This window comes from Heloderma suspectum, chromosome 3 (genome assembly GCF_057233095.1).
Source record: "Heloderma suspectum isolate Gila_16-S chromosome 3, 16-S_ref, whole genome shotgun sequence".
Lineage (NCBI taxonomy): Eukaryota > Metazoa > Chordata > Lepidosauria > Squamata > Helodermatidae > Heloderma > Heloderma suspectum.
This window is the reverse complement of record NC_139460.1, coordinates 30,199,521-30,215,108: the sequence shown is the minus strand read 5'-3', so window position 1 is coordinate 30,215,108 and position 15,588 is coordinate 30,199,521. Positions and strand designations below refer to the sequence as shown.

At 38.8% G+C, this 15,588-nt stretch overlaps 1 protein-coding gene across 4 annotated transcripts in view; it reads right to left on the bottom strand.

The window, feature by feature from the left end:
* Positions 1-533: 533 nt before the first annotated feature.
* The window catches only part of CUL5 (cullin 5), a 43,440-nt gene continuing 28,385 nt past the window's right edge, over positions 534-15,588 (bottom strand). For all 4 annotated transcript variants that reach the window (XM_084842716.1, XM_084842719.1, XM_084842717.1 and 1 more), the window contains 7 exons: positions 14,352-14,483; positions 13,234-13,357; positions 12,868-13,043; positions 12,587-12,748; positions 10,175-10,293; positions 6,800-6,923; positions 534-4,510 (listed from right to left, as the gene is read on the bottom strand). In XM_084842716.1, the coding sequence (XP_084698842.1) occupies positions 4,316-4,510; positions 6,800-6,923; positions 10,175-10,293; positions 12,587-12,748; positions 12,868-13,043; positions 13,234-13,357; positions 14,352-14,483 (1,032 nt within the window). In that variant the 3' untranslated portion in view covers positions 534-4,315. The remainder of the gene's footprint in view (positions 4,511-6,799; positions 6,924-10,174; positions 10,294-12,586; positions 12,749-12,867; positions 13,044-13,233; positions 13,358-14,351; positions 14,484-15,588) is intronic.

Here is a 15,588-nt window from a genome sequence, read left to right as displayed (position 1 = left end):
CACGGAAAGGAGGCGTAGCGCCCGGTTGGCGCTCAAAAAACGGTTGCGCCCAGAGGATCCAAGGGAAAAGGGGAGGGATTCTCCCTAGTCCTTATATTCAGGGGTCTGCCAGTAATTGCCTTTCAAATGGGGACCAACTGTTCCAACTCAGGGCATAGGGATGCTGCTGCTGAGATCTAGTTGCTACCTGTAGAGTTGTAAGTTGTAAAAGAATAAAGCTTTGAAATGAATCCCTTTGTCTGCGTCTGGACTTGGCTACTGGATTAGACTGAGAGAGCCCTCCAAGGAGCCCTTGACAACTCATTGTCCAAGACAAATGCAAGCACCATGCATACAGGTGATACAAATACAAAAGCGGATCTGCGAATCCTACGGAACTGACTGCATGTACATTTTTCAAATGCACGTTTCTGTCTCAGGCTCGTGCAGCTCTTGGATTTTACAACAAACCTTACACTCTGGGATTCTTGTGTTTCATTCCAATTTATGAAACGTTCTGGAGAGAACACCAAAAATGTTTTGATATTTCAATATTATTTTATATTACATTTTTATTTCGCAAGAAAATAAATTATACAACTTAAAAAATAAAATTCAAAAATTAAGCAGTACATCAAAATAGTTCAGCCAGACTGCCATACAAGAAAAAACTGCTACCAGTCAAAATTGTACAGCATTATCTCAGTATGTAGTGGCACACATTCAAAACTGCAAATAACCATATGTAGATAGATATGACAACCTAGGAAACTCAAGTTTGTGCTGCACTCCAGGCTACATATAGTCTATTAACAGGAAAGCTCTCCAGTACTGTTTTATTTCACAAATAGGACCGTGAATTTACAAAGGTACCATCCCAGCCAGTTCCATGAAAATAGAAAATGGTTTTGCACTCAGGATACTAAATAATTCCATGAAGCTATCAAATATTTCTCTCAGCTGTATTTTTAAATTTTGTACTTTTTACTGTAATGCAAATAAATCAAAAGTGTTTGACTACTTAGACCATAATATTTTTCAAAAAGGGAAAAAGCCACCATTAAAACTTAAGTTTACCTATACTATGCTCCAACAAGAACAAGTTTAAACAAATGAATAAGGTAGAAAACAAGGGACACCAGTGGGGTAAAGGGGGAAGAAATGGAAGACTTGGAAATTAAGTGTGAACCTCATTGTGACAAAGCATTTTATAACTATGTTTAAAATCAATGCAACCTGCATTATTTTTCACATCTAGAGTATTACTTAATACAAACCACAATGGCAGTGCTTGTGGCAACATACATTTTTCAGAAGCAGCCCCTCTTTCTGCTAGGTCTTTGGAGAAAAATATCCAAAGCTAAAAATCAGCTTTAAAAGTGCTATGTTGCCATATTGCAATGAATGATAATTCCATTTATTTTTAGATTTGGATGTTTTCATTCTTCTGCATACATTTCTACACCAGTACATTTCTCTGTTCCTGATAACCTTAGCCTTAAGGGCATCTTGGTGAACGTGTCCTGATGAAGGATGCTAAATGAAATTCTGCAGCTGTAAGGGAATTGCTGGTGTGATTTTCAGATTCAGTGTTTTACATGACATCCTGTTCCAACATACACACATAAAACTGAACCATATTATAGGCACATTGTCCATTATAATTCCCCTGGTCCTAAACACATGTAGGAAATTTATGTATGAAACAATCATAAGAGATGGAGATACAGTGAGCACTTAGTATTTTCCTCCTATGTAAATGGAGAAGACAGACTTATTGGCAAGATCCAAACAGCCCCATGTGTGCTCCTAAAGTGCTTCCACATGTGCATGGGGTTTCGGCAATTTCCCCTTTGAAGTGCAGCCCCTTGTGCTGCATTGGACACCTCCCTTTTCAGGGGGCACAAGGGACTAGTAGAGGGATGGGAGTTCTGAAAATTCATGAATGAAGTCCAAGGGCAGCCATTTAGATCCTGGCCGCTAATTCCGATCTTCAAAAGTATTTGCACTGCTAGGAACTGAAAAAGGAGCAACTCTGAAGGCTGCTAGTGTTTGAACAATACCAAGAAATTAAATATGTTTAGAGCTGATTTTGTATTTAATATCATGCCTTACTCCCTCCATGAAAGAATTATGGGGAAGCATGCAATTCAAAAACACTATCAAAGTATTTGAGAAATATGTACATACATTTTAAAAAAATCTTTGTCTTTTTCTACCCATTTCTACCTGAACATAGAAATCAAATACAGAGTTCTGGAAATCTTGCAGCATGTACAAGAAACCTCTGGGGAATCAATTTTATTTTTCTTTCCTTTAACATATATTGAGTGTTTGATAATTATGTAAAACTTTTTAAAACTCTTATCCACAAGATTTTGAGGATAAATTTCAACAATCCTATGTTAACTTTGAGGTGAACAATTCAAAAAATATTATCCTCTGTACTATAAGTAATAGAAAATGCACATAAATACAGAAAATGAGATTTTTAATCACTGTCCTATTTTCATTCACCTGCCTTTTGTATATCCATGGAAGTTTCTTCTTCTCTGGCATGTCAGAGCACACACACAGTACCCCCACCCTCAAAGCATTATATTTTGGAGCTGCTGTGTTACGTTTGCTAAAGGACACAGTTACCAGCCTCTGTGTGTGCACAGACAGTAAACGTTTGGGGCCCTATTACATGTAAAATACAGCAATCCTTACCAAATTCACTCTGCCCACACAAAAGTCTGCTTTGATCTCACTTTTAAACCAATAAGCAGCAATAGGTAGAATTATTACGGATAACCACTAACTGCCAGAGGATAAGACAACTAATGTGGGCTGCTACAATGTCAAAGGTAGTTTTGCAAACTTGCTGTCTCATGTAAAATTAGCAATAGGGCACAATAAAAACTGAATTGCCTTGTTTTCTATTAGGTAACTTTTTTGCACTGGTACTACTGAGGTCACCAACAGGAATCCAACTCATAATAGACATTTCAGGGCAACTGGACACAGTAAGAACTCAGCAGTTACTTAGGAAAGGGTGAAGGAGACATTCATTAGCATTTGTTTTAATCTATGTTGTGGCAGTTTCACTGCCCTCAGTAAAGCAGACTTTACCCCAAAGCTTTAGTGTGCATTCCTTTGCTTCTTTATGTCTGAGGCAGATTTTTATAAAGGGAAAAAATGGGCACATGCCACCAGTGGGGACTCCTACACATTCCACTGAAGCAAATGGAGGTTGGCAGCAGCAGTTTTTGGTAGAATAGTCAGATAATGTGTTACGATTTGTATCCATCTGTCAACATATTCATATGGAGCTGGTCTAGTAGGCCAAAGAATTGTCATCTTCCACACATTTGGGGTCTTTTTCAGAGTAGAATTGTATTTAAAAATGTAACATTAGATATTTTCAAATAAATAATCAAAAGAAGAAATATATAGGGATTGTCAAAATGTTAATTTCTATTTTGGGGAAGTTCTCCACTGGCTATGTTTAATGCATTCAGATTTATGCAAGCATACTAAAACAGTGAATACAAATATTAAATGTACAAAGAAATACACTTAATATTTCATTTTGTTTCAACATAAACAGACCCATCCATGAAACACAGTTCTTAAAGGTGAAGCAACACGTCTTTTCAAAAAAGGAGGGGAATGAAACAAATCACCCGTCCAAACGTTTACCCAAGTTTTGTAAAGAAAAGGGAAAAACTCAATAGATCCTGTTTAACATCACTTGTGTCTCAGTATCCAAAATCCAGTTGTTATACTGAAGCATTTGCTTGAGCCAACAGATAAATATATATCTTCGGCTGTGATGTATTTGTGTCTTGTTCAAATATTACACATAAAAGATCAAAAGGAGGACAGTATATTTAGGCTGTTGATCCAAAACACAAAGTGTGAAGTGCTACATCTAGTCCTATTTGCTTTATGTTTTAATGTGAAAACTAACAGCAGTTCCTCAGTGCATGAATATTTGAAGATATTTTCTTGTGCAAGTACTGTTCATCTAAAACCCTCCAAAATTTGTTCTCTCCCGGGTGGGTGCAAATCAATTCTAAAAAATCTCACAATGGGCTCTCCATGAATGCAAAGTTTCCCCACAAAAACAGCATGCTGTTAAAAACATGTGCAACATGAAGGGAATGCCATCATGCTAGCTGAAAAAAAGGTTGGCAAAACAAAGTCCTCTGGTAAGGTAAGGCAAGGCAGGGATTTGAGTATGTAATGCAAGTCAAGTCCTTTTTCAGCTCAGTCCCTTTTCTTGTAGTTTTGTCTGCCAAAACCAACTTCAACGCATGTTTCTTGGCATCTTCCAGGAAGAGTCTTCAAGCTATGCCATGTATATAAAAGTGTTGATATCTGATTCATCTCTTCTGATATATTTGTGTTCTATAAGCCATTCTATCTGCTCTTTTATCATTTTCTTCTGTGGCAAGAACATGTTTTTTAATATCTCAACTAGTTCAGTCTGAAGCTGAGCATTAGTAATTTTCTTCCTCATTTTCATTATTTGGATGATAGCCTCCTAAGCAAAGAAAAAGGAAGGAAAAAGCACTTTGGATAAACATGGTAGAAGATCAGCAAAGCAAATCTAGTTAACCCGTTTGCAGAGAATTCATATGGCCAATTTCACAAGCATCAGTTTGTATTTTATACCAGGGCATTAGTGTTTTGAAAACTAGAATCACCTGTTTTAGTAAGTGAAAATGTATAAATAATAAATACCTCCCAATGACAGCTAACTTAGGTTAAGATTCCCTTTTAATCTGCATTTACCAGGTCAGTTGCACCCATCTGGGGTGCTTTAGCAACATAGTTTGCAACCACGCAGATTACACCCCCCTCAGAGATGCCAGCCATTGGGCAGTACGCAAGTTGAAACGAGTGCTGATGTAAATTATATCACGCTAGTGTAGGGGACTTCTGGTGCAATGCCAATAGCGTTATCTGGTACAATGGGTGTTCTGAGGAAACCCATCACACTAGCTAATGCTATTGGCATTGCGCTAGAGGCCCCTTATGGTAAGGCAATGTAATTTAAATTGGCACTTGTGTCAACTTGGATACTGCCCACTGGCTGCAGGGTTACTAGACACAGTCACAGCCACTCACAGGGGAGGAATCCTTTTTTATCCGTGTGGAAAGAACTGCATGAAAAGCTGCAACCATGAATGAATGCCAAACTGAGGCTGGGAATCTAATTTATATTCTTATATAATGCATGCCTATTACTTTTACAAAACTGCACTGATGGGAGCAGAGGGCAATTTTTTTTATATATACATAGGTAGCTTGTCTACACATATATAACCGTATACTCCAAGTATGCAGACAGCACAAGTTATGAATTTTCAGTTGTCAAGGATCAAAATAAGCTTATTGCCATTGAGCTGGTTCAGAAGTTCATCCTGAATGGTAAGCTCCTATGAGTAGTGGTACAAGGGGCTCAGCACCCCATAAAGCCAGGAGTTTGCAAATATTAATGTATGGCCATACAGGATAAAAGGATTGTAGAAATTAAGCAAAGCACACATACATTGGGTCATTTGGGCAGCAGTGGGTACGCATTCCCAAGGCCAGGGTCTGCAACTCACCATACAGATTCCTGCTAGGGTGAACATATGAACTGGCCTGCAGTGTCAGTGTAGCATTGCAGGACTAAGTGATATTAGTGGCACATTTATGAATTAATGTCTGCCCAACTGTCAACATCGCCTCCTGCCTGCCCGCCCACAAAAAGGCCTTAGCATAGGAAAGTGGCTCTATGAAGGCTTCCCTTTTGGAGGTCCTGTGGAAGCAGCGGAGCGGTTGGCAGATTCTACAGGTAGGAATTTTAAGCTTGCAGGGTATTTCCCTACAATCTCACCCACTTTAGTATGTCGCTGTGAAGTCATTTAGACCTTGGTAAATTTTTGGGAGATTGTGTGTTGAACATAAAGGCCCATCTACCCTGCCTGGCAATGTCTCTCCAGGGTATCAAAGCCTTTTCTTAGCATCCACCAGGTGAGAACCTTTCACCAGAGGTGCCTGCGTGTATTCTATACTTACAAACAGAGCTATGAATATTCAGTGCTAAAAGAAAATAATTCTGAGTCCAAACACTGCAACATGCACAAGTTATGTACACTGGACCAGTTTGCATACTCTCTCATTTTATATAATTTACTCTGGTTTTGTTACTAATGGGAGGATGGGGATGGGGCGAGAATGACAATGAAGCCCTACTCCAAACCACTGAAAAGTCAACCACTCCTCCAGCTTCTGAAACAAGCATTGATTGCACACTTTCAAGAATATCTTGGCAAACATAAAGGCAAGATATTTTCAAATATTATTAGCATGAAACTAGAGGTTCTCAAGAAGCTACACCCAACTTCACTGTTTATGCTCTTATGGAATTGAATCACACAAAGCCATTAGTCCAAGGCAGTTTTGCAACTCTCCCCACTTCCTATGTAGTATGTACTGAAATCTGCTTGGCCCCTCTGTTGATACTGCCCCTCTCAGCTTTGAGCCCTTGTAACTCAGTGCAAAACAAATTTTCACCTGCCTGAATTGTGGAGCCCCTTTCATCACAAAGTCAGGTAGTTAAATATGAATCTCCACATCCTACAGTGTCAGTTCTACTCTTCATTTAATTAGATACACTATGAAGAAAGGGGGCAAATCAAGCTGTCAGGCATTGAGGCACTCCAGACTTTTCAAGAGTACACCCACCGATCATATCTATTAAGTTCTAGTAGTATTAAAAACAGTAGCAGCAGTTAGAAAACCGCATCAAACAAAGTCAAGTTACAGTGGCTTGTTAACATACCTGGGTTCGTAATATTCTTAACTGGACTATCCCTTCATTTTCCTCTTCTCGCATTCTCTCTGTAGTTAGTTGCAGTCTACCAATTAGGTTTATCTTACCTCTCTTTTGAACTTTAGCATTTTTTCTGAAAAGAATCAAACATGAAATGAAGCAAAAAAACATAAGAAATGTAAGATCCTACTTTATACTGCCTAGCCCACAGTTGGCAGAAGCTTTCCAAGAACCCAGACAAAGCTAATTCCAAGTCTTAATTCCCAAGAACCTTTAACTAGAGACACTAGGAATTGAGTCTGCACCTTTTGAACCCCAGTCTTTGATGGTTTTTAGGCAAGCTGCCAAGGTATTTTAATTCTGCCAAGCTTTTAATGGTTTTTAAATGGTGTGTTAACCCTTTTCTTTTTATGCTGTTTTTAAGTGACTGAGTCTTAAGATTTTTATTGCTTTTAGGCTTTACTGTATTAAGATGTATATTTATGGCTGTAAACGGGATTAGGGACTCTTCTGAGGGCCAAAAGGCAGTATATGAATATTAGAAATAAGTAAACAAACAAACAAACATGTGTTCTACCACTATAAATAACAAATGTTTAACGTTTATACAATGCTTTAAGTGTTCAAAGTGCTTACATATATTATCCTGTACTCCTTATAAACAACCCAGTTGGACAGGTTGATATTATTCTCAGATTGTTGATACTGTAAGCTGCCTGGAGATCTTTGGTCATAAGGCAGCATATAAGTAATGTAAATAAATAAAATGGAGTGTGGGGCCTAGGGCTGAAACAGCGTGGCTTGCCTTAGGTTATCTACTGAGTTCATGGCAGAACTAAAATTCAAAACAGAGGACTTCCTGATTCATACTTTAATCTCTTAGCGACTACACAATACCAACTCACATGGATGGCCTTTCTTCACTTGTTACACCAAAACACACATGGCCACTGAGAAAGTGACAGAGATCCAATTCACATGTCAAAACCAGACAGGGCTTCTTATAAACCCTAGGTTGTTGGGAACGAAGTGGGAAAAAGCAAGCACAGTGTTTCTTGATTCCCAATCACTCCTGCTGCAAATGGGAGGAGCAAAACAACCCAGGGAGATCTTGTCCCTGGGGTCTTAGGTGTGACATGTGACCCAGGATTTCTCAGTTGTCTGGGGGACAACCCAGACTTGTAGCCCATTTGCAAGATGAAACGTGGAGGGAGTTGTTAATCCACATCAAGACATATGAATAAGATCTATCTGTGTCCCTTACTGTTTGGGGCACCTAAGAAGCCACAGTATTAAGAAACAGACTCCATTTGTGGAGTAATTCAAACTTCATTATGCAGAAACGGACTTCAAGGAAACAATTTTAAAGAAACCAACGGAAATCAGATTGGAAACTTATAACGAACACTTCAATTTTTAAAATCAAATTAGTTCACCAAAAGAAGAAAAATCAGTTTCATTTTAGGGAACATTCAGAGGGATTTTTTTTTCTAGTATATCTGCTGCTAGGAATATCGATAGCATTCTCAAATATATAGCTTTGTGTAACTGACAGGACATAAGGTATAATCAAGACTTATTCCAGAATTTGTATTCAGTACCAAGGTTGGGCTTTGGATTATGTGAAGTGCATTTAAGCATGTGCAAAGTGTCTTTGCTTCACCACTTAGCAACTACAGCCTACTCCGGCATCCTTAGGTTTAAGAAACAAGGCAGATGGTATCACCTAAGCCCCAGAAATTGTTCTATGATAAAAAGGGTTTAACTCCTCTGAATTTCAACTTCTGCAATTTTTGAGGGAAAACATTTCTGAGCTCAGGCACCTATAGTATTCCTTAATCGTATGGAAGGCTAGATGCCCCTCACCAACACAAGTCTCATGCCTCACAGAAATAAATGTCCTTCTTTAAAGAGATATAGCTCCTCCAGGCATCTATAAATCCACTTGTGAGCAGCAAGTGCTCCAGCCCTTCAGGAAGAAGGATGTTCAACAGCATATTTCCCCTTCCCCTTCCCCAAGCTCTTACATAGGCTGCATTTTGGAGAAATCAAGTAACAGCAGGAGACTTGGGGGAGAAGGTGGTTGGTGGCAAGCACAAATAGAGGCTGACGCATGGTTGAAAATAGTATCTGTGGATGCCTCTTACACCTTCTCCTTAACTTCATCACAACTAATCCCTTATGCCCTACTACCACGCTTTTACCTCACCGACATCATGCATTCATACCCATTGTGCCGTCTAACCCTCACCTTTGTTATCTCACATCGGGCTCATTCAAGTTTCTTGTGTTCTGCTATCACCACATTTGCCTTTTCCTATGCACCATCCCTTCATAGTTGACTGAACACCTGCACCTCTTCTGCCTCTTTACCTGGCAATCACTCCCTCTCACCATTACTCAAATCAGCTGGACCTTTCCTGTGCTGGTTTAGTATCTTTAATTCTGTGTACATGAAGGCACAAAAGTGTAGACATAAAGGAACCTCCCCAATACAGTGTTGATGCTGCAGGGCTGAGTTTAACAGCATATTACTGCACCAAGGAAACTTGTGCCTCTTGGGTGTATGTGCATATTTGCTACCGAAAGATCCCTACACAAAACACTCCTTTCCCAGAAACCTGAGGGAGCGATTGCTGGTGTGAGAGAGAAGAAGGTATATCATATTCCTCTTCCAGACACCACCCACTATTTCCCTCCACCTACAGCACCTCCTTAAAGCCCTGGCTGGCAGCATGCTTAGTCAATCAGAGTTAAGAGCCTCCTCTCTCACAAGCACACAAATGTGGCCAGGCAAAATCAAGTCATAGGCCACACTCAATGAATTCTCAAGGGATGAAATTACTGATGGAGAGGGCTGCAGACATCACATGGGCAATTCATCATATAGATTTGCTCAAGACTATGTACACTAATTTTTGCAAAAGCACAATACTTGCAAGACCCATTCACTAGCAAGGAACAAATAAGCGAAATTAGTTGTAATTTACAAGGAAGGTAAATTATGTAAGGGTGTGCGCATTTGTAAAAATGAATCCAAAGTGTATTTAGTTCTAACTCCTGACCTCAAGAAAGGACTTGGTAAAATATTTTTGACAAGACAATCATGAAAAATTTCAAGAAAATTTGCATTTCTGAAACTATATGTGGGATATAATAAATGACAACATTCACACACCATTCACACATGATGGGTAAAGTGCTAAAACATCTACTCTCAATTATAGTAGAAAACAATTAAACGCAAACACGTCAGGCATTTTCAGTTTTCCTCTGAATGCTATCTCAGAAGTTAACTTTAAGACAAGCTGGACCATTAAATATTAAAATTTGTCTCTTGTCTTCAATAAAATATTTAGAGAATAAACCAATGCTACATCTTACATTAAGCTGAACTCCTGGTTCACTGAGAAGAGGGTTCCTTCTGTAAAGTCTTTGGGTGAATTGACTTGAGGTTCATATAACAAAACCTGACGTTTCAACTTTGGAAATGCTACAAGAGACTGTTGAAAAGAAAAAGACCACAAAAATAAGTAGTTAGATAAAATTTAGGCAAACTGGCATTATTTTGTCATGTTTTATTAACAATGTGTTTTTCCAACTATTTCCTATATTATTAACTCAGATGTCTTTGTTTTAAGCAGCTGTTGAGGCCGAACCCTTATTACATATTTCTATAAGATATAAAGCATATGCTAACTTTGTTTTCCAAAATTAAAAACAAACAAACTACTGATACACCTGTCCTTGGCAAACAGAAATAGGGAAGTGGAAAGCTATATTCAAACATCACACTAAACTATAGTTTAGCATGTTGGAAAGAAGCCACTGCAAACTTTGGGCTCATGTACTCCCCCTTCCTCTTCCAGCACAACAAATTGTGGTTAATGTTAACTATGGTTTGTTTAAACAAGCCAGCTTCATAACGCACTGTTTGAAGTTGGCTCATTTCAAACATACCATAGTTAATATTAACCACAGTTTTCTGGTTTGGACAAAACAACAAGCCGCCGTTAAGCAAAAGCAATAGCAAAGGTTTCTGAACTCTGCCTTGCAGCTTTGCAAGCAGGAGAAAATGGGAGGCAGGAGTGTGTGATCCTAAAGCTTGATGCAGCTCTTTCTTATGGTGAACTATGGTTTCATTGAAATGAATATAGGACATGTTTGCACACTTAAGTAAAGTGGAAAGTGCTTTCTCTGAATTGCTTTGTGGGAGATACAGTTACCCAATTTGAGAAAATCTATCAACTTATCTGAGTGTCACCTCCTTGAATGTAAGAACCACTGCCATAATATATCAAGCTACTGAAGACAGCTTCAGCCTTCTGTAATTAGAACAACATATTTGAAGCAATGGTAGCTCAGTGGTGGAGCACATGTTTTGCATTCAAGGTCCAAGGTTCAATCCCTGCCATGTCCAGTTAAAAATATCAGGTAAAAGGTGATGGGAAAGACCACTGCCTGAGACTCTAGGGAGATGCTGCCAGTCAGAGTAGACTATACTGAGCTAGATGGACAAACAGACTTCAAGTAGTTTAACGGCATGTTTGTAAGAAGTTATGACTTTAATGCTTATAAGCATTTTAAATGCCTCAAGACAACAATTGTCTGATATGTCTTACAAAGGCATATTTTAACGAAATAAGGCTTGGTCAAAGTTTCTCATTCTCTTGTCCATCAGATTATCCAGTTCAATCATTACCAAACTGGGGTGAAAAACCTTGCACAGTATTCAGAATATGTCAAAAATGGTTAGATTCTACACGTGCAACTTTAAAAAGTTAAATACATAGAAAAGAGGATTAGGATTAGAGTGAATTAAAAGTAAATAAGGTCTGTGTATCGATATAATGCCTTCTTGAAGATTGCGATTTATTTCTGAAGATTTATACCCCGCCAACCTACTGATTCTCAAGCAACAGGTAATACAACTGCCCGCACCCCTCCCCCCACACACACACCTCACATTCCCTCTCACACACACACATCCCAGCAGCCCTTAGCCCTCTGGCTGATAAGACGGAACAAGAGCATGATACATACTCCCTCCCTCACCACAATTCAAAGTGCTACACAGAACCAACATTACTTTGCAATTTCTAATCATGTTTAACTACTAAGGGATGAAATATTATTGCACAATCTTCTCTCTGCTGTACCAGGCACTGTAATTGCCCTTCCTATACTGAGAATAAGCTCTTTGGGCCAAAACCTTATGAAATATCATCAGTAATTCTAACTACACAAAGGCAATATAAAAATCATGTAAAAGTATGTTGATTTTTGAAGTTCAGTGACATTCACAACGGAGATATTCTTTCTTGATTCCACACTAACTACACTGTGGTTAGGAAGAAGATATTGAAGAAGGCAAGCAATGACGACCCCAGGGCCTGCTCTAGCTGGACTGTCCCCTCCCCTCCCCAATCAGGGCCAACAGGTACCAAATATACTGTGGGAAGGATCCTGATGGCCTGCTATGTTTTGGGAATGGTTTATTAAAATTTTATTAATGTATTTTGATTTAACCTTGGAAAGATATGCATCCTTAAACATAGGATATAAATCATTTCAATAAATAAATATAACTTTACTTCACTTTAAGACTACCATACCAATTTCCAGAAACAGTGAATTCAAGATTCCCCACTCCTCTGTGTGTGTCACATTTCATAAATGATTTGTGTTCATTCAAAAAACAGACAAGATTACAATTGTTCTCGGGTTCTATGCAAACTTTTACACACTTCTTCTCATGGCCCTATGATAAAGCTGTTGAAAGAGCTGGGGACATACCCACAAAGTTCTCCTAAGCTCAGCATCGGGCAGTTCTGTTGCCAGTTTAAGATTTTCAAAGCTGATTTTCTCTCTGGGTCTTTGGTTCCATGCGAAAAGCACAGCCAGCTGAAATGTTGTTACCTCCAAGTCATACTGGCCAACTTCATTCTTAAAAGTTATCTGTTAATGGGAACAAAAATTATTCACCAACTATACTTAGATACCAACGTATTTGTAGTTCAGATACAAAGTATACATTAAAATAAATGAACTAAGGAGACTGACACAGGCATACATACAATTCCATTGGACATAAGATGATGCCAGTGAAGCTTCCTGCCACTGTGGTTCTTTTTGTAGAACTCTTCTACCTCGGGGATGAGATCTTCTAATTCCGTGGGCAGTGACACAAAAACTTTTTCAGAACTTCTTGACCAAGCCCCAGCATTTAAAATTTTTATATTCACAGAATCAGCTGTGCAAAAAACAACAGTCAGACAATACTGAAACAGTACATTGGAATTGAAGTCATAACTAGACAAAAGCAAAACAGGCTCTGGTAAGATAGCACAGGAGAAAGAAACTGACAGCATAATTCCATGCTGCAGTTAAGGACGTAGCTTGGCTCCATGTAACATGAGAAACATTTTTAAAAGGAAGAGTACCTGGTAGGGCCAGTTTATTATTTTTGTGCATTTCCTTGAAGGCTTGGTTCAGATCTTCCGATACTTTGATATCCTGGAACATTCTCGCAAGCTTATTTACATAATCTGCTGGCATACCCACTTCCTGTATAAAGAGACTGCAAATGAAGTCTAGGCACAGCAGGAACCTAGAAGTAATTACCCTCCATTTTTCCCAAACATAGTTAATTCAAAAGTTATAACCTGTAGTTAAAAACACAACACACACACACACACACACACACATACACACATGCTTAACAGCTACATTGGGCTTGTCAGATGTGGGAAACCAGAAGGTCTCAAGGTGGTTGAAGTAGTATGTATATAGGTTTAAATATGGTAAACACCAGTTAGTATGCCTTAGTACCTATTACACCTGGCAATACCCAGTGATTAACTCAGCACATATAACACACCATATCTGATTATTTCACTTATGTGAACTGCATAACTAAATAAATCAGTGATGGCCAACTTCTTGTTGGGAGCTGGATTTTTCCCTGGACAAGTCACTTGGGATTGGATTTCTCACCCCACCCACTGCCCCCACCATGATGTTGTTTCTTCCACTTGCACGCAGCTTGGCCAGAAGAGAGTTTGGCCCTTCAGCCTCAAGAAGTTAGTAGACATCCCTCCCTTCAGGAAATGAGGAAACCTGAAAGCCTTCAGGGAGACTAGCCCCCAAGGCATCATCAGCACAAACACCTCCAGGGTGACCATTCTTTTCTTGAAGGAAGGGGTGATGTAAGTGTATGGGGGGGTGGAGTTGTCATATCATCATAAGGATGTTAATCCAAATAAATTAGGAATTCCTCAGTTTACAATAAAACAAGAGCTTGCAGAATAAACACCACATGCATAGGTGTTATGAAACAAAGCTGGTAGTTTTCAATATATATAAACTCAAACACACACACACACCGCTTTTTTAGGACAGGCGTTCTACAACACAAGCCCTATTTACTGAGTAGTGGAAAAGATCCTAGGAGGTAGGCCATGAATATTTTATGACTAAAATAGTCAAAGTATTTGTGATTTTTAATTCAAGGGTCTGCTTTCTAAGGAAGAGAAAAGCCAACATGATTTGATGTACTTACTCTCAGCCATTCAACCATGTTCTCTTCTATTTCACTGTCCGCTGATATATCCAGTATAAGACGTCTCGTTAAGTGAGCTTTGTGGTACCTCATGAAAACATCTTTGTTCTGTACATACTTGAGTACCAATAACTGTTTTAAAAAACATTAGACAAGTTCAGCGGCTGACATTAACATATGTTGTCACTGCACAGCAATCATGAGATGGTAAACTCATGCCTTCAAATGTATCTGTTTAGGAGCAGTCATGCTCTATGAAACTACTACATATATCAACATGTTTATTTAGTCATCACCGAGGAACGAATAATTTTAATAACATATCATTTCACTTTTAATTGAAACCTTCTGCAACTTCTCCTTTTGATCAACAGCCATATCTAATCTAGCAAAAAGACCATACAATCATATACAGACATTAGTGTGCACTGCTTAAATTTTCTAACATGAAAAGCAACAGGAGTTAAACATGATTAAGTCTGTTGCCCTAAACCTTGATAAACAGGGTCTCTTTGTAATTATTCATTAATGATGGGAAAGGGTCTGAAGCCCAGGTTAGTATAATTTAGCACCCATCCCCCACCCCTCCACACCATGGGTTGGATCCAGGGCAACAAACATGTGACATCTGAGTGGGAAAAAGATACAACCCCACCAGTAAAGCAGTCTTCACTGGGCTATAAGAAGCTCTGGAAAAAAAAGAAACCAAAATGTGCCTAGGTAAAATACTGGGCTCATAATAAATAATGGAAGGAGTACTCCAACAACTTAATAAGGTTTTTTTTTTCCTCAGAAGAACACTACAAATAAGAAATCAGCGTTCCAAGTTAGCACTATGAGAGCAGTGACTCTTGTGTCAAGATAAAGCTATCCTGGATCAGAATTAACCTCCTAAGATAAAATTTACTCCTTGGTTCCAACAGACTCCTGCACTGGTTTCTAATGGATCCCTTTTTTTTTTTTTTTTTGGGGGGGGGGGGAGTACACACAGGAATGTATATGCTGTGCATTCACTACCACCCCCACTTCAAAACCAGAAAAAATGACTCCAGTGCTCTTGAAGTGGTTTAATGATACAAGCTAGATGCTACTTTACTTTCCCTACCCTATTTTGAGAGGTTGTTGGGGACAGAATGGACCCTACGCAGCGTAGGTATTTGATAATTTACTTCCTATTCATTTCAACAGGGGTAAGTCAGACCCCTGATAGTTAAGTTAAATAGGATTTTTTAAATTG